This window comes from Vitis vinifera, chromosome 16, assembly GCF_030704535.1.
Source record: "Vitis vinifera cultivar Pinot Noir 40024 chromosome 16, ASM3070453v1".
NCBI classification, from domain to species: domain Eukaryota; kingdom Viridiplantae; phylum Streptophyta; class Magnoliopsida; order Vitales; family Vitaceae; genus Vitis; species Vitis vinifera.
The window spans coordinates 4,893,739-4,915,655 of record NC_081820.1 but is presented as its reverse complement, the minus strand read 5'-3'; the positions used below and the strand labels follow the sequence as shown (position 1 = coordinate 4,915,655).

The window sequence follows — 21,917 nt, the reverse complement described above, 5'->3', positions numbered from 1 at the left end:
CTCCACAGCAGCCTTCTCCTCAAGCAACATTTACAACGCCATTTCCCTCAGCATTGCCGAATGAGTTGCGGGCTCCTGAAATTCAGGCATCCCTATTGATGGATAAGGTTAAAGGATTTAAATTTGAGAGCAGACATAGTGTCACTCAGTTCAACAGAACGCGCCAGCAAGTTTACTTAGTTCAACAGAACACACCAGCAGAGGTGGCAGGTCAAGGTATAAGAAGAAATGGGGAAAAGCTCAAGAACACAGTGATGTAAAGCACTTAAATGCATACGAGAGAGTAGAGGGAAAAATTCAGAGAAAATGACAGCAGCGCCTATAACCACCAGCAACGCAGTCACAGCCAAACCCCCAAACCCCACTCGCCATGACCAGTTCGGTGCACACTACTCTCTTCCCTTCTCACCCCTCTTGTTTTCCTCATGATTTTACGTGTTTTGAATTGTGTTTTCAAAATCGTTTTCATCCAAATAATCCTGATTTTAGAGAATCATCTTTAGACCTTCTCTAGGCAATAAAATCCAGATTTCAACACCCTTTTGCTGCCATTTTCCTTCTGGCACAAGTTTTCACTATTTTTTTATTTTATTATTTATTTTTATTTTCAACCATTTTCTCGATTTTTCCGATTTTCTCAAGCACGAACAAACTCCATAATTCCAAGTCATGGAATTTATGGAATCAACTCGTGCGAAATTAATTAGGGCTTTGGTGGGGGCCCGACATTCATGATATCCTCTTCAATAGTGTTTGTTTGACATTTGATTAATTGTGCTTTCTCTTTGAGATACGTGAGATTATTATGCACCTATTATTAAGCAATCTTGTTTCCCATAGTAGCGTTTTAGCTCGCCATCCAGGTACGCTCCTTCACACCTATTTTTGAGAATTCCATGGACACATGCGTTATTGATGACTATATCCATACATGATGTGATTTTTGGGTGTTTTGATATATGCTTGATTTGCTTAGATAAAACAAATGTTGTGTCATATTTCCAAACTAATTTCTTATGTTTCATGATAGCGCTTGAGAAGCCATTTAGGTACGCACTTCGACTCTCTCTTATGGTTTGTTTTCTCTTTAGGCATGCAATATTTGAAATCACCTAGCCTACTTAGGTATCCATAATTAACTGATTAATGGCCACACTTCCCTTAACTTTGTTAGTAGAGACCTTTAGAGGGCTTAGAGGGGTGCTACCTTTTAAAGGTACCTTCCCAATAGGTAACCTGATCCCCGGACTTAGACTCGGGTTTTTCAAAGACATGCTTTTTCCAAAAATTATGGAGTCACTTTTTTAGGGTTTTTCTTTCTTGTTTTATTTTCCCTTTAAAATAAAAATAAAATAAGTGGCGACTCCGACTTTTCCAAAAATCAATTTTTCACAAATAAAAGCGAGTCTCGCCGATCGAGTGGGGACGCACGTGAAAAATGCGGGTCCACAAGCCGCTAATGGTTTTAGTAAGAAGGAAAATAAAAAAGTTGTAAAAGAAAGTTTTGATTATCACACGCTTTACAACTATTCTCCAATAAAGATAAAACTCATAATACACGCATTAACCACTTCTTTACTTCGTATATATTCTCATTGCCTTAAGTTTTATTTAGAGAGTTTTTCACTAAAAACAACAATAGAGTGAGATAAAAATTCTAGAGGAAAGGGTAGGAGGGTCTTGTTATCCTAGGTAGTTGTCTAAGGTGTTGTTTGGAAACAAAACAGATCTGTGAAATTATTAGTGAAAACAAAATATAAAAGAATAAAGACAAATTTGTAGAAGATGCTAACAATTTACTTGGTTTGACAGTGTTCTTATTATATCCATGGTAGCAATAAGATCATCCGTTAAACATATCAAAAGAGTAAAGAACAATTACAAAGTACTCTTTATCATAGGTTTTAGGTTTTTTCTTGACAATATTCATAGAAATTTCAATAATAGAAAAACTTACTGAGAGAATATAAGTTATATCCCATGTATGTATGTATATATGTGGTAACTGTAGTATTTTTATTTGTCAACCTTGAACTAAAAATCTAGTTCAAATATTAAGGTCCCAAATTTTTTCATGCAAAATTATCTCGTTATAATATTAAAAGCCCCAAAATTTGTCATGTAATATTGAGTTGATTAATAACTCAAATAAAGCCACATTCAACAATTTCCACCTTGGTGGGATTTGAAGCTAACCAAACATCTTTAAAGATCTTGCAACCACATACACCCAAGGGTACTCATATTCTCTAAACATATATCAAGTCTAAGCAATTATTGAACTTGACCTCAAAAACTGTCTTTGTCAACATATCAATTTGATTATCTATCATAACAATGTTTTAAAGTAAGACATCATCTTTTTAATTTATTTTTTTTTTTTTTTAGAATCTCTCTAACAGAATGAAATTTAACATCAATATGCTTCGTTTGAGAGTGACGAATTTGATTCTTGCCCAAATGTATGATTTTTTTTTACTATCACAATAAATTAAAATTTGCTCTTGCTTGAATCCTAAATCCTCAACCAAAACATACAACCAAATAGTTTCCTTGAAAGCTTTTATCATTGTCATATATTTTACCAACAAATGGGTCCACTTGATAGTGTAAATACATAAAGTGTAGTAGACTTACTTATCAAGGACCTTAGCATTGTTTAAATCCACAAAACCTATAACTTGTCTTAAACTTCCTTCTTGAAATGCTATTCCAACATCAATTATGCCGATAATAAATCGTCATTGTATTTTCCCTAGATTATGTGTATATTTACCGACCATAATGATAACATGTGAAATATCAAGCCTACTACAAACCATGGCATGCATACATCAATCATCCAATGGCTTTAGCATATGGAACTGTATTGATGTACTTAATTGACTTCTTCATCTAAGGAGACATCTCTACACTAAGTTTCATATGAGGTACCAAAGGATTACATTATGCCTTTGTTTTAGAAGTCATGCCAAAACTTTGAAGAAATGTCTGCAAATAGGAAAACGTTAGAGAAATACTAAAATTGCAATCATAATTTCAATATGCAAGCTCTAGAGGAAGTTGAGAAAATATTTTCTAACACAACCAAGCAAAGGATAAATATGAAATGTATCATGAAGTGCTTGCAAGTGCAAATCTAATACATAATGATGAAAGAAAGTTAAGGTCATATGGGAAGGGGCACTTGTGGAATGTATCATGAAGTACCAAGACACGTGACTGGAGGCACATCCAAATCCAATACAGAACAGAAGAAAAAAGTCATAAGGGAAGAGAAACCAATGGAATGAATCACAAAGTGCGTGGAGGTCCAAACCCAGTATATAATGTAAGAAAATTAAGGTCATATGAGATAAAAAAAAAAAAACTTAGGGAATATGTCATGAAGTGCTTTTTCAGGATATTTGTTTCTCATTGGATCAAGTAAATAAAAGAATGGTTCATGAAATTCTCAAAAGATTTTATTTTGATGTGCTTTTGCAATATATTTGTGGTAAATGTGTTTGCTTTTTTGGGTTGTTATTTTTAAAATATAAATTGTCATAATAGGAACCAACCAAAGCAATGTGCTACCAAACTCATATTAATTTCTATTTTAGCTTTATAAGAAAAATAGGAAACACATATTCCATTCTTTTATAAACTCTATGGCATGTTAGTGAAGATTAGACAAAATGAATTTTTATGAAATCTTAGAAGTGTGAAGTTTTATGTTATGGGTGTGAAAAAGTATGTATGAGGAGTCTTCATGATTACAAATAATGAAAAAATGTATTTAAAGCTTTTTTTTTTCAATTAAATATTTTGCTCAAAATGAAAATCAAATAAAATACCAATTGAAAACTACTCAGTTCTCATATATACACAATGATTAAAATTTTGAGATTTTTAATTACTACTAATTATTATAATTTTCCTTTATTTTTGACAATGATATTAGAATTTATAAAAATAAATCCTCATTTTGATGAAGTAATTGCTATTAGAGGAGGATAAACAAATAAAAAGAGATGTGTCATCAAAGAGGATTTGCCTCATCATAGTTTGTCATATTTTAAGAGGGGAAAAAGTTCAAAAACAAAATTTTATGCTTTTCTATAGTAAAAATTATATTTTTATCTTTATTTTTAATTACACTATTGTGAATTCATGACATACCAAGAATGGACCAGGAAAGAGAAGAAACAACTCTAATTGTTAGCCCCAAAATTTCTTTGTTTGTACCATGTGATTTGCTATTGGTTTAAAAGCATTTCTCACACTTCGAGTAGTAATGAAAAGATTTTCTCCCAAATTATATCCCATATATGCAATTGTTACATTATATAGCAAACCAAATAAAAAAATGGATCACTTAAAACTCTTTGCTTTGAAATTTAAAACTTGATTACTAGAATCTAACACAAGAACAAAAAAGCCAAGAGGGTTACACTAATTGAACTATTATATCATGAGAATATGTTCTAACGCTTAGCTCAGAAATGGTTGTCCTCCCTTTCACTTGTAGATATACGTCTACTTTAGCGCTGCTACATTTTTAAGAAAATTGCCATCCTATGAGTATATCCTGTAAAGCTTAATAAAGAAACGGTGGAGCTTCTCTCTTGGAAATAAGTACTTGCTTCAGCACTGCTGCATTCTTGAGGAGAAACTGAACAAGGGGAGCCACAAGGTTTTTCATATGACCAGGTTTGTGGAAAAACATAATTTTGACAGTGTCAAGGTGTTTCAGCAACCATTGTGAGCTTCTCTCCTCTGATGTCGAGCCATACTTTTTTTCAAAATTGCAAAAGGCAGAAAAGTCTGGATGAAAGTTGATCTACATATAAAGAAGAAATCAAGATGAAAAATTTTCCACTAAATTTTGATAGATAGTGTGTTAGTGCATGTTCAAGTGACTCAACATCAAACGACTTCTGCTTATCATTACGATGAAAATAGCAAGACCCACTAAAGAAAGGATAACTATGAGAGGAGAAGTAAAACGAACCTTTAAGCTGTGAGACGACATCATGTGCATGAGTATTTCATCCAGTTCATTTGCAGAGTGACTAGAAGGGGCACTGCTTGCGTTCTTTATATACAATTTCTCTAGTTCTGGTAAACTTTCTAGCACGTTTGCTATTCCTGGGAGGCTCGACTTTGAAGCCAAAGTTTTTAGAGTTAGATATTTGCACTTTGAGGTTAAAGAAGGCATGATTTTTACCTCCAACACCGATAGTACCTTTGCAAATCAAAGAAAGAAGAACAAGAACACAAAATTAAAATAATATTGTAAACATCTCTTGAAATTAATTAATTTGAAGTCTGAAAACATTAGCATAAAGGCTCTCCAGTGTATAAATCAGGAGGAGGTTGTGCATATATCAAACTTAAGGCTCCATTTCATTCCAGAAAATTTGAGGAAAAATATGGAAAAGAAAATAGAGACGAACAGTGGAAGGAAAGAAATATTTAAAATCAAGGGATAGGGTGAAGAAATGATACCATAATACACCAAGGCCCTAGAGTAAGTTTCTCAACATGTGCAACCTTTTCAAGAAGTTCTCTTAACATGCTGCTGTACTTTTTGAGATTTTCTCTCCTTTCTTGTGTCTTCTTTTTAACATACTCTTCAACAGAATAGTGGAAATTTCCATCATCAACAAATAGATCAAAATCAAACCACGCATCAACCAAAGATGATACATCCAATAACTGGAACTTTCTCTGATAGTAATGCCCCGAAATTTCCAGAAACAGAAGATTAGGAGCCGAAATTTGCAACACATCAAACTTGTCTCCAGTTGTAGGCTCCAAAACAGAATGGATCACCAAATTTTGCAGACTTGCAGAACAAATGTCAAGCCTATCAAAACCAAACTCACAATGTTCCAACATTAAGAACTCTAAAGAAGAGCTGCCCAGTAAAATTTTTTGAAGCGTGTCCTCACTCACAACTGCTAACCTCAATGATAAGCTCTTGAGGGAAGGCCAAAAAACTACCCGAGAAGGACCAACAACACAGTAATTAGTAGTCAAGCGTTTTATTGAAGGATGGGTGTAGAGACATTGAGGTAACAAATAGCCTTCCGGGCCATCATCGAAAATACTCCACGGAGAGTCAAGGAAGGTTCCGTCATCAAATTGTAGACTCAGCTCTTCTACGTCTCTGGTTCTGACAAATTGAAGCCACAAGTTGAGGCAACTGTCGAGATAAGGGTCCTTCTCGTAGTCCATGTCAATGAACAAATTCTTGATCTTAATACTAGAGTTGTGGAGAAGGAGGGTTCGACTGATGAAACGAGTGAAATCTCTAGTGTCTCTATCCCAATAGAGAAGGTCCTCGAAGACGAGGGTTGGTGTTAATGTCCACTTGAGTTCCCATGTTTTTGAAAGTACACTGGTACGTACAGCAGTTTTAGTTGGGAGAAATGAAAAGATGTGGGAGATGACGGAGTCTGGCAAATTGCTGATTCTATCTTCACCCATTTCTCTCAGCCTTTTGGACGAGGCTTCATGCTGAGATTTGGGGCTTCTGGGCGCCATGATGCTATGGTATCCCGAGCTTCTCTTTCATATTATCCTGATAAACGTGGCCGTTGGTCTCCGCCGCCGAAGTGGTAATGAGAATATTTAAAATCAAAATCATCTGTTTCCAAGCATTGCTACTCTTTCCAACACTTTTTGGACCGTTTTCCCTCTTCTTTCTTTGGTTTGGTTAAGTGCTGGCTGCTCAGTGATGATACCGATAAAAACACATGGGAAATATAAAAGAAAATTTTAACATATTTTCTATTATAATCATTACCTATAGGATCATGGCGGGGACCGTAGTTATTCACAATGGGTAGTAGTTGGTTTGTTGGGCACCAAATTGAATAAAGGGTTTTTAGCGATTAGTATTTTTAAAACTGGGGTTGAATTTCAGTTGAATTTTCTGAATCAAAACTCAAATCATGTTGGATTACAATAAAAGGTTTGGATAATTCAAACCTAATTTGAATTTGATTTAATATTTCATAATTTTCAAAATTTATAGTACTCTATATACCAATATTTTATTTACATCCTTTCAAATAATTATCTTAAAACTTGATTTAAATTTTCATAATTTTCATAATTTCTAGTGCTATATATACCAGTATTTTCTTTACATCCTTTCAAATTATCTTAAAAGAAAAAAAAAAGTGAAATTTAATTATGTTGTATATTAATTTTTAGAAGGGTAAATATATTTTTTTAATATTTCAAAATGATGTGTTATTTACTATTTAAATTCTAGTATAAGTGTATAAAAAATAAAATTTAAAAGTTCATGATTACCGGCATGATCAATTGTAACCAACTCAAATTTGATCAATACAACCTGAACACCCATTCAACTCGTGTACAACTCAATCATCCATGGCCTAACCCAAACTTAACTTGGGCCTTAGAAAATGGGAATGGATTGGGTTATCATTGAGTACTACAAAGCTCTTAGCCTACAAAAATAGCATAAATCCAAGTAATGTAATGTTTGTTGTTTTAGTTAATTGTAAACATAACTTAAATCTAAACACCGTTTAACAATGTTAAATATTAAGTCATTTGTTTTTTTTCTATATTTTATGACTATTAAGTATTAAAAAGTAAAGAAATACCAATATATTATTTTTTAGTATAAAAAAAATATATATTTTGGTTTTTTCTATCTAGTAAAAAATTTAAGAAACTATCAATAAGTTAATAAAAAACTAAAAAAATAAAACGATCTAAAATTTGAAATCAAGTTATTTTCAACAAAAAACTAAAAAAAAATAAATACCACCAAGTTCGAACCCATATTTACCAAAATGTAGAATTAATGTGAAAAACATGTACAGGATCCTTCGAAGATTCAGAGCTACATATAGTGAAAAGGAGAACAAACGATGGAGAAATATGAGAAAGGATTAAGGGTTAAAGTTTTGGTCAATTTCGGCGAATTTTGGGCCGAAACATGTGAGACTCAAAGGATGGGGAGACTATATTGTTAATCCTAAACCTTGGCTTCCCACTAGTCATTTATGTATATATAGCTTAATTTACCCCCTTTAAAAAATGAAACATTAAGAATACAAATTTAATAAAGAAATAAATATTAATTATCTTATTTTCAAATTCTATTAGAGGTGGAATAATATTTTTGTAAAGCTTTTCTTAGTATCTTTTATATAGTAATTAAATAAAAATATATAAATTAACAAATGAAATTATAAATATTTTTTAATGAAAATAATTATGCATATATCCAATCATGTCTTTCGTACTTTTAAATTCATGTGTTTCCATACATTCCTATGAAAAAAACTATAAATATAATAACTTAAATTTATAAAATACAAATTTCAAGTAACAATCTAAAAATAATTAACATGTCATACACTTTTTGGTCAAAGGTAATATTTTTGACGTACCACTTTATAATGATATAGGTACTACCTTAAATCATCTAAGTACTACCTTATTATTATATTTTAGAATCAATTTTAATATTGTCCTATTGTTGTTTTTATCATTTTTTTTATATGGAGTATCCACTTTGAATTAATCGATTTTTTTTTAAAAAAATTGTTCATTACTTCTATAAAATTCACTCATTAATATTTGATAAATATTCGAAAATTTCACGTTTGGAAATGAGATAGAGCATTGAACTTGGACTCCAACAATAACCTACGTGATTACAAGAAAATATCATCAACAGGTCATCTTTTGCTTTTCATTACCATTCAATTACATTTAAAACAGCTTTGCTAAATTTTCTAATATGGACATATTATTATAGATTTGTGACTTATTTCTAATATTATTAAGCACCGATTGAAGAAGGCTAAGCTTGGCTTCCGTTATAACATTGGTAAATGAGTTTTTGTTTTTATGTGATGTTATCCAATTACAAACTAGATATCACTGATTTTGTATTCATTTGTATTGATTTCATAAAATAAGTATGTTAGACCTCATAATTCATACTGTTTTACAACATGTTGTTTAAGATGGGTTTGCTTAATTCTTTTTGTAAAGCTGTTAGATTTAGTTTATGTATGTTCTAACACATTTATGAAGGAAACTCATTGAAGAATAAACTCGCATGCTTCGAGATTTCAGTATTTTTCTTCATTGAAATCCAGAGAAATTATGCTAAGTTTATAATGTTTGCTAAAGAATATTATAAACAAATATCCACACTGGATAAGAAAATTTATCTTGAATTTATTTATAAATATGGCTTTGAAATATGAATTAGGCCTATTTTAAGATATATAAATGATCTTATTTGAAACCCAAATTTTGCATGGAGCTCACCTCCAATAACTTGGTTAAAAAAAAAAAAGAAGATATTTTGGATGCCTATTTAAGTGTTGTGCTTTGTCACAGTTTGGAGGTCAAAATTATTATCTTAATGGAGATTAGAATATTCACATTAATTTTCATGTTAAAAGCACTTAGAAATGCCTAGAATGCTGCAAAGAAAAAAATATGAACTGTGTGACTTTGGCATAATTTACTTAACATTGGAGGTTATTTAAGTATGTAAAGTTTTAAAATCACTTTATAGCAAGACCAACCATGCATCACATGAAAAAAATATAGAACTAGCATCCCAAAGTTAATGAAGCATTTAGATTGATATATTGGAAGATACAAAAGAATAATAATAATAATATCAATTATATATATATATATATATATGTATGTATGTATGTATATATGTATAAACTTGAATAAATATGAGCTCGAGGAAATGTTAGTATTAGATCTTGTTTTACTTTTGATTTCAGTTTTAATTGTGAAATTATTTACAATCTTTTTTTATGAATAGTAGCATTAGAAGATAATAGATAGAGTATTTGTTTTCTTTATATAATTTAGTAATCATTATTATTTTTATTTTCCATCTTTGGAGACAAATTACAAGTGGTTAATACTATTTGTTATTTTTTTTAGAGGATTGGAGTTGATTAGATTTGATTTTGCCTCATCGCTAAGTTGAGGTAAGCAATGAGGTTTATCTCATTCCATGTATATATATTAGGATGTTTTATTTTTCTTTTGATTCTCTTTTGTTGCTTGCTTAGTTTTGAGATACAAACTTTTATAATGATTTTTCAAGTTTATTTTTGCAAGAATTGCTTGAGATTTGAAGAAGAGAAGCAGTGTTCTAAGGTTCTAAGGATGAGGTATGGAGGATTCTAGGCCATATGAAGGTTAGTATTGATTTGGTAACATCTTCATCAATTCTTGAGAAAAGCTTTGCTTGATAATGAATGGAAGCCAAATTGTAAAAAAGCATTGTAGAATTGGTTTTTTGCATTTCCTTATATAAAAAATTCAACATTGGCTGTAATTTTGCAAAAAGATGATGAATCCATCAATTTTTTTAATTAATTTTAATTGAAATTTCTTTTGCAAAGTATGGTTTGAGATGTGCTAGAATTGGTGGACTCCAAACCTTGTCATTCATAGGATATCGAAAATTCGATATGCCTAGAGTTATGCAAATGTACAAAAAATTGGGTATCCAAATTTTGATACCATTTTCGATGAAGGACTTTGGTATCAAAATAAGTCAATAGCCACTTGTTCCAGTGTCAAAATTTCGATAAATGGTTTTCCTTTTTTAATAAAACTTTGATATTTCTTTTAAACTGTCCATTGTCTAAGTTATTTACACGCTGAATTTATTTCCTTCATTTCATATTATATAAAGCCAATCGTGATGAACATTGGAATATTTTGAGCCTCCTTTGCATTTGATAACTGGTGTTTTTTATTTATGAGCATTTGCATGCCAATTTCTGGATTTTTGTTTGCAGATCATAGGTTGATAAGGTATGTACTAAAACTTGTGTTTTTCATTTCCATTGGAAACATGATTTTAGGGTTTATTCATTTTTAGTGAAATATGGCGTTGTGGTTGTGTAATATGGAATTCATACTTTTCAGTGGATGATTTTTGACATGTGGCCGTCTGTAGGTAATTCAAAGGCTAGGGATTAAGGTGGCATTTGTTTTTTCCTTAAATTTAAATAGAACTTTGAAAAGGTGAATATCAATAGTGGAATTCACCTAGGAGGAGGAGTGGGAAGGGTGTTGAATAGGTGTTTTAACCGATTTGGAAAAAAAAAAAAAAAATCTCAACTTAAATTAGCAAATCTTGAAACTTTTTGAATATTTTTCTTCGCTTCACACATTCTCAAAAATACAAATTATAAACCACATGCATATATGAATGCAATAACACTCCCCAACAATATTAAAATGCAATTCACATGCAAATGATCCAACACTCCCAAACTCAAATCAATTTAAACTAAATTCAAATAAAAATAAGATCGAAGCGAAGATGGATGAGAGCGGGTAATGTACCTCAAAATGTCAATGATCAACAATTAGAAACAACTTCAAAGATAATTCATAGTCATTTTTCTTCATCATTCAATCAAATAGTAGACAATCAAAATTATAATAAATTACTGAAACTGAAAACTGATACTAAGAAGAGAAAAAGATACAATGAGACACCATAAATTTACGTGGAAAATCTCCAAAGAGATAAAAAAACCATGGGCCTACTATCGATAGAAAATATCCACTATGAAAAATAAAAACTAAATACAAGGTTTTACCTAACTCAAGTCAACCAACCCTTCCTGGACCACTTGACTAGTATCTTCACTTTTAGCTTCTCACATTCTTCTTTCGGAGCACATTTGAAGTTCGCACCAAACTCGATCTCGGCCTCTTCTTGAATTCACACAAGAAGAAAATGAGTTTTTGCACAAAACCAAGAGCATGAGAGTTGAATGTTTCAGAAATCAACCCATATTTATTTTCAAAAAACCCAAAAAAAAATTCTTGGAAAACTTATGGGATTTTCTTAGGAGGCAAACACCCTCAAAATGGGGAGGAAAGAAAAGCTCTCTCATGGCTGCTGCTCTCACAACTTCTAGAAATGGGAAAATTTTGATTTTAAATAAGAATGAAGCCCTTAATTCAAAGGCTGAAAATTGATTTTAAAAACAAGTTAGTTGGATCAATATGCACTTGCACCTGGATCGATCCAAGAACAAGGGAACAAAAGTCTTTCATTAAAAAAACATTTCTCCCACATTTCTTAACTCTTTTAAAGATGAAATACAGGGTTGATTCACATTTAATTACCACACACTCGGCTACATACCTCAGCCTCTTAAAGTCTTAATCTTTAAAGTCAAGTAGTTCGAAAAGGAATTGGAAAACTGAGTTAGGGGACACTTAGGAATTTTGTCCGGAATTGCCAACCTAGCTAAACTCTCACAATCTTAATTTATTTATTTTTATTATTTTATTTATGCTAAGTATTAATAGGATGAGGGCTATGTTGAGATTATATTTTGGTTGTTTTAAAAAGTTATTTTTAGCATTCAACAAAAAGTTAAATGTTTTGGATGTTTATATTCAGTCAATTTTTATTTTTTTTAAAATAAGTAATAAGTAAAAGAAAAATTAAAAACAAACATCTAAAGCCCAAAAATAAATTGCATTCAACATTAAATAAAAAACAAACAAAAACCACTCAAGGGGAATGCCTATTTTGAACACGTTTAAAAAGTTGTAAGAGTTCAAATTGGGATTATGTGCATGAATGGATGAGTTTGTTTGAGTGATAGAAAAATAATGCTCAATTTGTACTACATAAGGTTTGATAATATGGTTCATGTGTAGAAGTATAGCATTTGAATGGATTCTATCTTAGGAACTGCAATGAATTTCTATTTAATACATGATTGAGGTTGTTGAGGTCTGAATTTAGATGTGTATGTTGTTGTGTATTTAGACATATAGGTGTAGTGTTTAAAATGTGTTATATTGAGTGCTAACCAAATCTGCATTGTTTAGGGCTATTATAAAATACAACTGCATTTTTTAAATGTCACTAAGGAGCTTTTGGATTATTCCTTTGAAAATTTAGATTCATTAACATTAAGAGAAAAAAAAAAAGGGGCTCAATTTCAATGCTCTCAAGATTTTTAGGATCTTTGGTCATTTAAGATCAATCCAAGTTCTATGATCTCAAAGTTGCATCCAAACCTAATTTTTCGGTCCTTTTATTTTAAACTCTTAATTACCATTGAATGAATGAAATTTAACTTAGGTTTAGATGTTGACTTCTCCATCCTCCCAACTCTCATGGATTTGTTATAGGATAAAAAACGATATAAAGAACTAAGATAACTAATGATCAAAATTTACCAAGAATCGCTAGCATTGACTAGTATACTACTGTATCATCTCCTAATACAAACAAATATTAGAGAGTATTAAAAATTCATTATTTATTCTTTAACTCATTCATTAATCTTATTGTTTAATTATTTAATTACCCATTGCTCCTCCTAATCTCTAAACATAGGTTTTTAGGCTTTACAACAAATGATGACTTTTAGACTCTCATGGAGGTGCTGTCAACACGTAATCCATAGAAGAAGTAAAAAAAAGACCAAAAAAAAAACATTATTGAATCAAAAGAAACTAAAAACACCAACTAAATTAAATGCAAGAAGAGAAGAAAACCAAAGTCTTCAATGTCTTCTCTAAAAAAAATTCTCTCTAAATGCTAAAACTAAGAGAGTTTAAATAGTATTGCATTACCTTAACATGTGTCACCTTCTAATTGATCACTTATTCAAAAAAAAAATTACAACACAGTGTACTAAAATAAAGGAATATTTCGAGAATTAAATGTTAAAGGTCCTTTTTGAATTGGATGGAGCTGAAAATGAGTACATTTGAAACGGATGGAGGCTTGATTCTAGCATGGCAACCTCAAATTCAAAATTGAGGTGGAATTTGAAATGATTTTGTATTCATAAGTCGAAATTGGGATACTATTTGTATTAATCTCCAAGTGGTAGGGGCTGAACAAGAAATGATCGAGCATTTCATATTCAGCTTGTGTCTTCTTGTCTTTCTTAAAACTTTTGAATTCAAATTGAGCTTCTGCCAATCTGCTTCTTACATTCCTTTTTCTTGTTTAAACTTTGAAATTGCCAAAAACCCATCTGGAATTGCATATATCAATTTCAAATTTAGCATTATCCTTTATGTAGCTTTGCTTCAATTGATTATATCTTCCTCATTTTAATTGTAATTTGAGAAATCTTTGAAGTGTTGGATTCCTGACTTTTGAAGCACCAAATCCATTTGTGACTTGTAGCAGAAAAACCACAAGAAACTTCCCAAAATTCCATTCAAACTCAATGCTGATTTCCTTTAACTTTAATCATATTGCTTTTTCATTATGAATTCTTACTCTAACTAATTAAATATTTCACATGATTGCATTCCCCTTAACCATCCTCACAGTCTTTGTTTCTCATCTTTCATGTGCCTTCTTGGCTTATCTTGAGTCTCACCTTCTTCCAAAAATCTCAAATCTCCTTTTTTTTTTTTTTTAAACGTATGCCCCCTATTTTCTGCTTTGGTTGAATGTGACTTTTTCAATCATATTTTATTTAGATACCCACATTTTTTTGAAGAACCTTATCCTAGACACCCTGCATTACCTCATCATTTCTCCATGACTATTAACCCCTAAGAGAAATTAAGCAACACCTGATTCTTATCAAATATTATAATATATTAACCTTGCACTTGGGGACTTGACACTTTCATAGCATTCTAACCATTTGTTACATACCCAACCATTGAAAAGAAACCAACAAGCACTTTTATGTTTGGAAATTGAAGTCTAGAGACCCATTTGCACATATCTTAAGTGCTAAATGATTGAGAGCCATTTGGATTGGAAACAACTATTGTTAAATCCCTAATTCTATGATTTGACAACCAAATTAGTGGTGGGAGCTTCAAGTATAACAATATAGCAAGGTCTAATTCACAAGTGCGACACATTGAGTTTGAATAAAATGGTTTGTGTTGAAAATTATCCAACTGAAACACCTTTATATAATATCAGCGATAATAAGTTAATTGAGGGCCATTTCAAGAAATAAGGGAGCCCAAGGGATCACATAATCCTCCTCTATTTTGAAAGTCTTTTTTATTCAACTTCTACCTAGTTTGCTCAAGGTTCTCCTTTGTTTTCAACAAAATTCATAATTTCATGATTTTTCAAGTAGTTAAGATAAAGAGTTTACGTCAAACATTTTCATTAATTCATCTTTCATATATTTCCATTTCTCCTGCATCCCTAAGGTCATCTCCTTATGATTTGACACACGATTCACCAAGAAATATATTTGGGGATATTGGACTTTGGCATACATATTTGAAAGTAGTAACATAAAAAGTTGCCTTAGTCTATTTACTATGGAGGTGAATTTATTCCCTTAGAGAAGGAAAATTTTGAGGTTGAGTGGCTTGAAAGCCTTTTAACATATATCTTTCCATGGACAAGACTAGCACCATTATTGTCCATGCCTTGCGATAGTCGTGCTATAATAGCCAAGGCTAATGACAATATATATAATGAAAATAAGAAACATACACACCTCAGGCATAATATTATGCACCAATAGCTTTCGAACAAGGATCATAACTAGTATTTTCTAAAGTAAGAGTTGGATTTGACAAATCCTTTAACAATACAAATTGAATAAGAAATAAAGAGGGTGAGATTGGTGTCTAGTATAAAGTCATGAGTATCAATCGTAACCTAGCTTGCATGAATGGATATCCGAAGAAGTGGGTGCATATGAGTAAATAACAATTTACTTGTTAAATGTGTTGTGCACAATCATTTATTTATATATGAGTTCATACCTATAATGTAGATCGTGTGCATATATATTTTGCAACAGTTGAGGAAGAGTACATACTGTTAATAGATACCCATTCCTTACCAGTGGTGCGTTTAATTGCATGACACAAAACACTTGCTAGAGCCTATGAGAAGATAAAACGATGTGGATCAAGGTTCCTCCATAGTAAGAATCATTGCTTCATAGAAAATTTATTTTTCACCAACATTTTGTGGTTCACAACTCTTCATCCTAAGGACGATTTGTAGCTTAAAGATACCTATTTTGATGCATTAGATACTTTCAACTCTAAACATCATACTCTTTTTTTAATCTGTTGACATAAGCAGTCCATGGTGATAGTTCGAAGATGTGGAATTAATGCAAGCCAAAAAGTAGTTTTTATTGACTCTTACTTGCTTCCCTCATGGAGAGATTGTGTGGAGGTCTATGAGTGCATGAAGTCCAAGCCCACCGAGTGAAATTTTGGGGAGACCGAATCTGGAAATCATTACCCCCTCCACCTCTCTTTCCTGAGTTTGGGCCCTTTCGGGTGCACCAAAATAGGGTTACTTTTTTCTCGAATTGGTTTAACACATTTTAGCCTCAATTACATTTTTATTTTAATTTAAAAGGGGCCAAGTACTAAACAATTTTAGTAGTTGATTTTTGACATGTTCTTTGTCTTTAAGAGAATATTTTGCACCATCTCCTTCTGTTGCAACCAGTTTGGTGATTAAGTAATTAAAAAAAGACATTCTTTAAACTCCTTTAGAAAAAAATAACCATCATAGTGAAAAATCAAAGAGGAAAACCTAGCCAAAAAAGAGCTGTAGCCGTATTATGAAATATGGAAAGGCTCCATCTACTACAACTATTTTGCAACCTCCTTTCCTAAAGTTCAATCTTCTATTTTGTGGAGGAACGCTCTTCAATACCCATGTTACTGCTCATGGTTGGAGTGCACCATCATAGATAGTAGTTTGTTGTGCCCTAGAGATAGATCGTCATTGCTCACCCTGTTATATTGAGATATAATCTTAGAGGAAGAGAAATCTACTTTAAGATAAATGGTTACACAAATTGACATATAAGTATCTAATTATATGAGATGAAGGGGAGGAAGAAACTACCTTTTATAGGGGTATTTTCATGGTAAATCTGATATTGGGATAAGGAAAATTCCTCTATATACTATATACCACATTACAGATCTTTGATTTAAGATTCAAATTCAATTTAGGAGAGTTCGGTGGTGTTTTTTTTTTTTTTTTACTTATTTCTAAATAGAACCTTAATGCTTAATAGTGTTAAATATTATATTGTTTGTTTTTATAGTATTTTATTTATATTAAGTATTAAAAAGTAAAAAAAAAAAAAAAAAACCAATATGTTATTTTTTCTATTTAGAAAAAGTTGCATATTTTTGTTTTTTTTTTTTTTTTTGTATTCAGTAAAAAGTTTATAATAAGTCATGAAAAAGTAGAAAAACAAACAACCTAAATTTTGAAAAGAAATTACTTTAAAAAAAAAATCAAAAAAACAAACACCACCTTCAATTGGAGTTCTATAGAGCAAGTTATGTTCAGTTTTCCATAGATAGGTCCAGCTGTCCAGTGCTACTCGAGAATCGGAAAAGTCCTACTTCTTAGGTATATTACAGTGGAATTTCTGATCTGATGAGTTAGACTTGTTACTTTTTACCTAGAGACTATAATTTTGTAAGTCGTTCTTGTTTGGAGGGTTGTTCCAAGTTATCAAAATTGGAAGTCAAAAAGAGAGAAAGCTGATTGAGGATGAGCAGAGGCTTTGGATGATTGTCTGATAACTCTATATCCCTTGTGGACTACTTTGTATGGTGATTGAATCTGTATCCCTTAGCCAAGGATTGAATCTATTTAGTTCTTTCTTTTCTTGTTACCTCGGTGTATCACACATCAACCAATCTCGATAAGCTTTCCTGTTTAGATTTCAGTTTTTCATTTTTAGATTTTTGTTCTGTATGCATTTTTATCCCCAGTGATTATTTGCCTATGCATTTTTAGATTTCGGTTGCCCTGGTGTTAAACTATTATTTCCAACAACTACAATCTAAAACGTGAAATCATGGTGAAACTTTTCATCGTTCAGTTTCATGTGATGATGCCATAAACCAACAGAGAGTTGCCTTAAAATCCATGGAATCTCACTTTCTAAAAGTGAATCTTGACCCATAGAAATCAAACCAGTTACAAGAAGTGTATGTCGCATTGTGGCTTACACAGCTTTTAATAAGTACAAGACAAATTCAAAGTGACCCACTTTGGAAACACACCTCCAATATATGGATGCAACTCTGATGCTTGTCCTCATACAATGTGTGGATCATTATCTTTTGAGACTTTATATGGTATTCCTTCAGGGTACTGACAATATTGCTAACCATATCTACCGGTTAGCCGTCAGGTGCTTTCTTCTCTAAAATCCCCTTGACTTCCAACCACGGCTGCAATAAATTAATAATACTAATTTATTGGAAGATTTTTGGACTGCATTCAATCTCCAATATATATCAAGACATAAATTATCAAGTTCTTAATGATCTACCACAGGTTAAATTATCTTACATAAGATGGATTTAAAGTCACTATCCAAATTTTGATGATTCAAGAGTGAGGAGACTGGTCAGTTTTGCTCATGTCACGGTCCAAGAACCCTTGTGTTGTCCATTTATTTATTTTCTTTATTTGAAGGTGAAAGTATGTAATTTTGTAAATGAATCTGAACCCAATATCCATCCTTGGCATAAACAACGGATATTGAACTGATCCAACGTAATCCATATGCACTGCGGGCTAGTCAGCTTTATGGTCTCTAGCATGACAAAAAAAAAGACAATTTACACGTCTAGAAAATCTACAAATAATAGAAGGAAACCTTTTCGGTATCATTTGGGTAACTTGATGAAGGCATGGAATGTCGTTTTGAGACTGAATATGGACCCAAAAGTATTGAACTTGTTCAATGAAACATACTCCGTCGCATGATGTCTATATTTCATTGCGGCAGACCACATTTAGGTAGTAGTGCCAATTGTTGGTACATCCAAAAAGTAGATTTGACTCGCCTCGGCTACGTACTTCCCCTTGAATGCATACAATCCGAGAAATGGCCATTTTTGTTCACGTCATGATCCAAGAAGCCATGTGGTGTCCATTTATTTTTTATTATCCCAATGTGAATAACTTTGAAAAACTTAAAGACTTCTAAACCATTAAAGAAATAGTTTGTCAAACAAGATAAAGAATACTCCAGATGAATCTGGAGCCGGTGTTGATCTTTTCCACAAAAAGGGAGATGGTGAACTCATCTGATGCAACTTTGTCCCATGAAAGTTTATATATAAATAGATGCACAGTCGCAAAATGTAAACATTACAAGACAAAACGAGCTACTTTCTAGAATGAAAAAGAGATGGTGTCTTGAGACAATGGGCAGCAGATCAAATAGATACCCTTATCTCTTTGGAAACTATTGGCCTTTTAGTCTCTGCTCTGTTTGAAACTGTGGTCTACATACCACATGAACAATTCTATGTTCCTTTGAGAACTTATAAATACACAGGTGTCATTTGTCCGTGACAAACCATTTTTCTCTTGTTGAAAGCTCCCTTCTAGCTTTGTCCTTCTATTGTCTTTCTACTTCTTGTTTTCTAATGGAAGACGGCAACACTTCAAGTTCATTCCCGACAGGGAAAAGTGCGCAAGAGAAGGGTTTGTCTTACGTCCCAGGTTGTTATGTTGTTCCAGCTTCACAACGGTCGAATTTGACTTCAGAGACAACTAATGTGCCTGTTGTCGATTTATCTGGTTTACATGACCCAAAAGAAAGATCTCGTGTCATAAAAGATATTGGGAGTGCTTGTCTCCGCCTTGGTTTCTTCCAAGTAAGTTGTTAGGTTTTGGATGTAATGTGCCAATGATGTATGTTAAGCCGGCCAACAGTACTTGTCAATATATAGATGAGTACAGAAGGATCAACCAACCTAAATCTCTTCCGGGTTGTGGGCTGTGTGGCCCTATGGTCGGAGCATGGCCTGACCCAGCTTGAGACCCTATAGAGTCTGGCTTGAACTACCAGGGTGCACTGATTTACATGCCTAAACTTATCAAAATGATTCATGATCATTTCAGTTAAGCGTATTCTCTTCTTTTCACTAAACCTTTTCCCGCATGGTCTTTGATATACATAAGATTATCAACCATGGGATATGCCAATCATTGCTGGATGGAGCACTGTCTTCAGCTTTTCAGTTTTTTGACTTGCCAATGGAGGAGAGACTGAAACTGAAGTCAACTGACGTATTCAAACCAGTGAGGTATGCAACAAGTTTGAAGGATGGACTTGAAAAGGTGCAGTTTTGGAGGATCTTCCTTAAACATTATGCACATCCCTTGAAAGATTGGATTGAATCATGGCCTAAAAATCCAGCTAATTACAGGTACTTTCATTCAAATAGCTCATTAAATTATACTTCATATACATTAGTTATTACACAAGTAGGTGCAATATCTATAATAGTTTCTGATGTTTCAAAATTAATGAACACATACATTGCAATACTCTACCTTGCATAATTGCTTTGTCTAAATGTTACAAATTTCAGAGAAAACATGGGAAAATATGCCGTAGAATTGAGGAAACTAGCCCTGGAATTAACGGGAGCTATAACTGAAAGCTTGGGCATAGGACCTGCATATCTAGACAACAAAATGGAGGAGGGTATGCAAGTCATGGCTGCCAACTGTTACCCAGCATGCCCTCAGCCGGAACTTGCACTAGGGTTGCCACCGCATTCAGACTACAGTTGCTTAACCATCCTTCTCCAGAGTTCCCAAGGCCTAGAAATCATGGACGCTGATGATGGCACGTGGTTGGCAGTTCCAAAACTTGAGGGTGCCCTAGAAGTTCATCTGGGAGATCATCTTCAGGTACTAAGTAATGGCTTGTACAAGAGTGTGGTACATAGGGCTACCCTTAATGGTGAAAGGACTAGAATCTCTGTTGCAAGTTTTCACAGTTTGGGCATGGATGAGAAGATGGAGACTGCCGAAGAGCTTGTAGATGAGCAGCATCCTAAGGGTTACAAGGCAAGCAGCTTTAGGGATTTTCTCAAGTTTCTCTCAGCCAATAATATTGGGGAAGGGCAGAGTTTTATTGAAACACTCAAGATTAAGGCGAATGATGTCTACTAGGTTTAAATTAGTTTTTCAATAGTACCGATGTGCAAATAATAAGTTGGCATGTCTTTATTATACTCAAATGAAGAACATCCATCGATGTTTGAATTTCTAGTGTTAAGCCAAAAGATGTAATTAGTTAGGATATAATTTTCTCTCTAGTCATTTAGCTCCACGTGTACAGTTGGTTATGATGTGTATTTTCTGCTTGTATATAATGTCTGCTCTGTTATTGTAGAAAGAGAGAAAGAGAGAGAGAAGGGGCCAGTACTGGTCTAGTTCAGTAACAAGAACTTCTAGACTGGCTTCAACATTTTCCAAATTTTTTTTTTTGAGAACTCCAAAAAAGTTAGTAGAAGAATTATTCTTGTGAACTTAATGCATAAAGACCACCTCAGCAGCATCTATATTTACAAGTAGCAAAGCTCTTCACATGAGTACTCAGACATAACAGTTGCTCTCAACCATAAACACACTCTATCAGTATCCTCAGTCTGAGCCCACGAATATATGCCCTGGAAGACTTCAAGCTTAGCAATAACGGGATGCACATAAGACATTGGATACTGATCAACATATGTTAATAATGAAATGATACTGAAAATCATGTTTTTATGAGCACTTCTGTGTTGTAAATATAGCTTTTATATCATGTTTGTTTCTAAGCTCAAGTTTTGATACTACCAATACTTTTTTAGTATTTTTATCATAACTTTAGTTTTGTTTTCAAGGCAATTGGAGTCAAGGCAGCCTCCAGAATAACGGATGTAGAATAGATAAGCTTAGCATGCATTGGAAGGCCATTTGGTGCATTTGGCAGCTGAAAAATGGAAGAAGATAAGGCAACTAGGAAGGTTTCAAATAGCATTTTGAATGCCCATTCGAATGTACACAGCAAGAAAAGATTTCAGCTTGCAAAAATGTGGATTCACATGCCCATGCA

At 32.7% G+C, this 21,917-nt stretch overlaps 1 protein-coding gene and 1 pseudogene across 1 annotated transcript; one reads left to right on the top strand and one right to left on the bottom strand.

Moving 5' to 3' along the window:
- Nucleotides 1-5,463: 5,463 nt before the first annotated feature.
- Nucleotides 5,464-16,110, bottom strand: LOC104882071 (F-box protein At5g03100-like; annotated as a pseudogene).
- Nucleotides 16,111-19,449: 3,339 nt separating this feature from the next.
- On the top strand, nucleotides 19,450-20,989 carry LOC100249326 (flavanone 3-dioxygenase 3). The gene is made up of 3 exons (XM_002278965.1): nucleotides 19,450-19,680; nucleotides 19,988-20,235; nucleotides 20,401-20,989. The coding sequence occupies exons 1-3, from the start codon at nucleotides 19,450-19,452 to the stop codon at nucleotides 20,987-20,989; spliced, it is 1,068 nt and encodes a 355-aa protein (XP_002279001.1).
- Nucleotides 20,990-21,917: the final 928 nt, after the last annotated feature.

What these genes read in the sequence shown, in the direction of transcription:
- LOC100249326 (XM_002278965.1), top strand. Translation starts at nt 19,450, where the DNA reads ATGGAAGACGGCAACACTTCAAGTTCATTCCCGACAGGGAAAAGTGCG. An exon ending in TCCGCCTTGGTTTCTTCCAA is followed by an intron (nt 19,681 to 19,987) that starts GTAAGTTGTTAG and finishes GATATACATAAG; the next exon opens with ATTATCAACCATGGGATATG. An exon ending in AAAAATCCAGCTAATTACAG is followed by an intron (nt 20,236 to 20,400) that starts GTACTTTCATTC and finishes TACAAATTTCAG; the next exon opens with AGAAAACATGGGAAAATATG.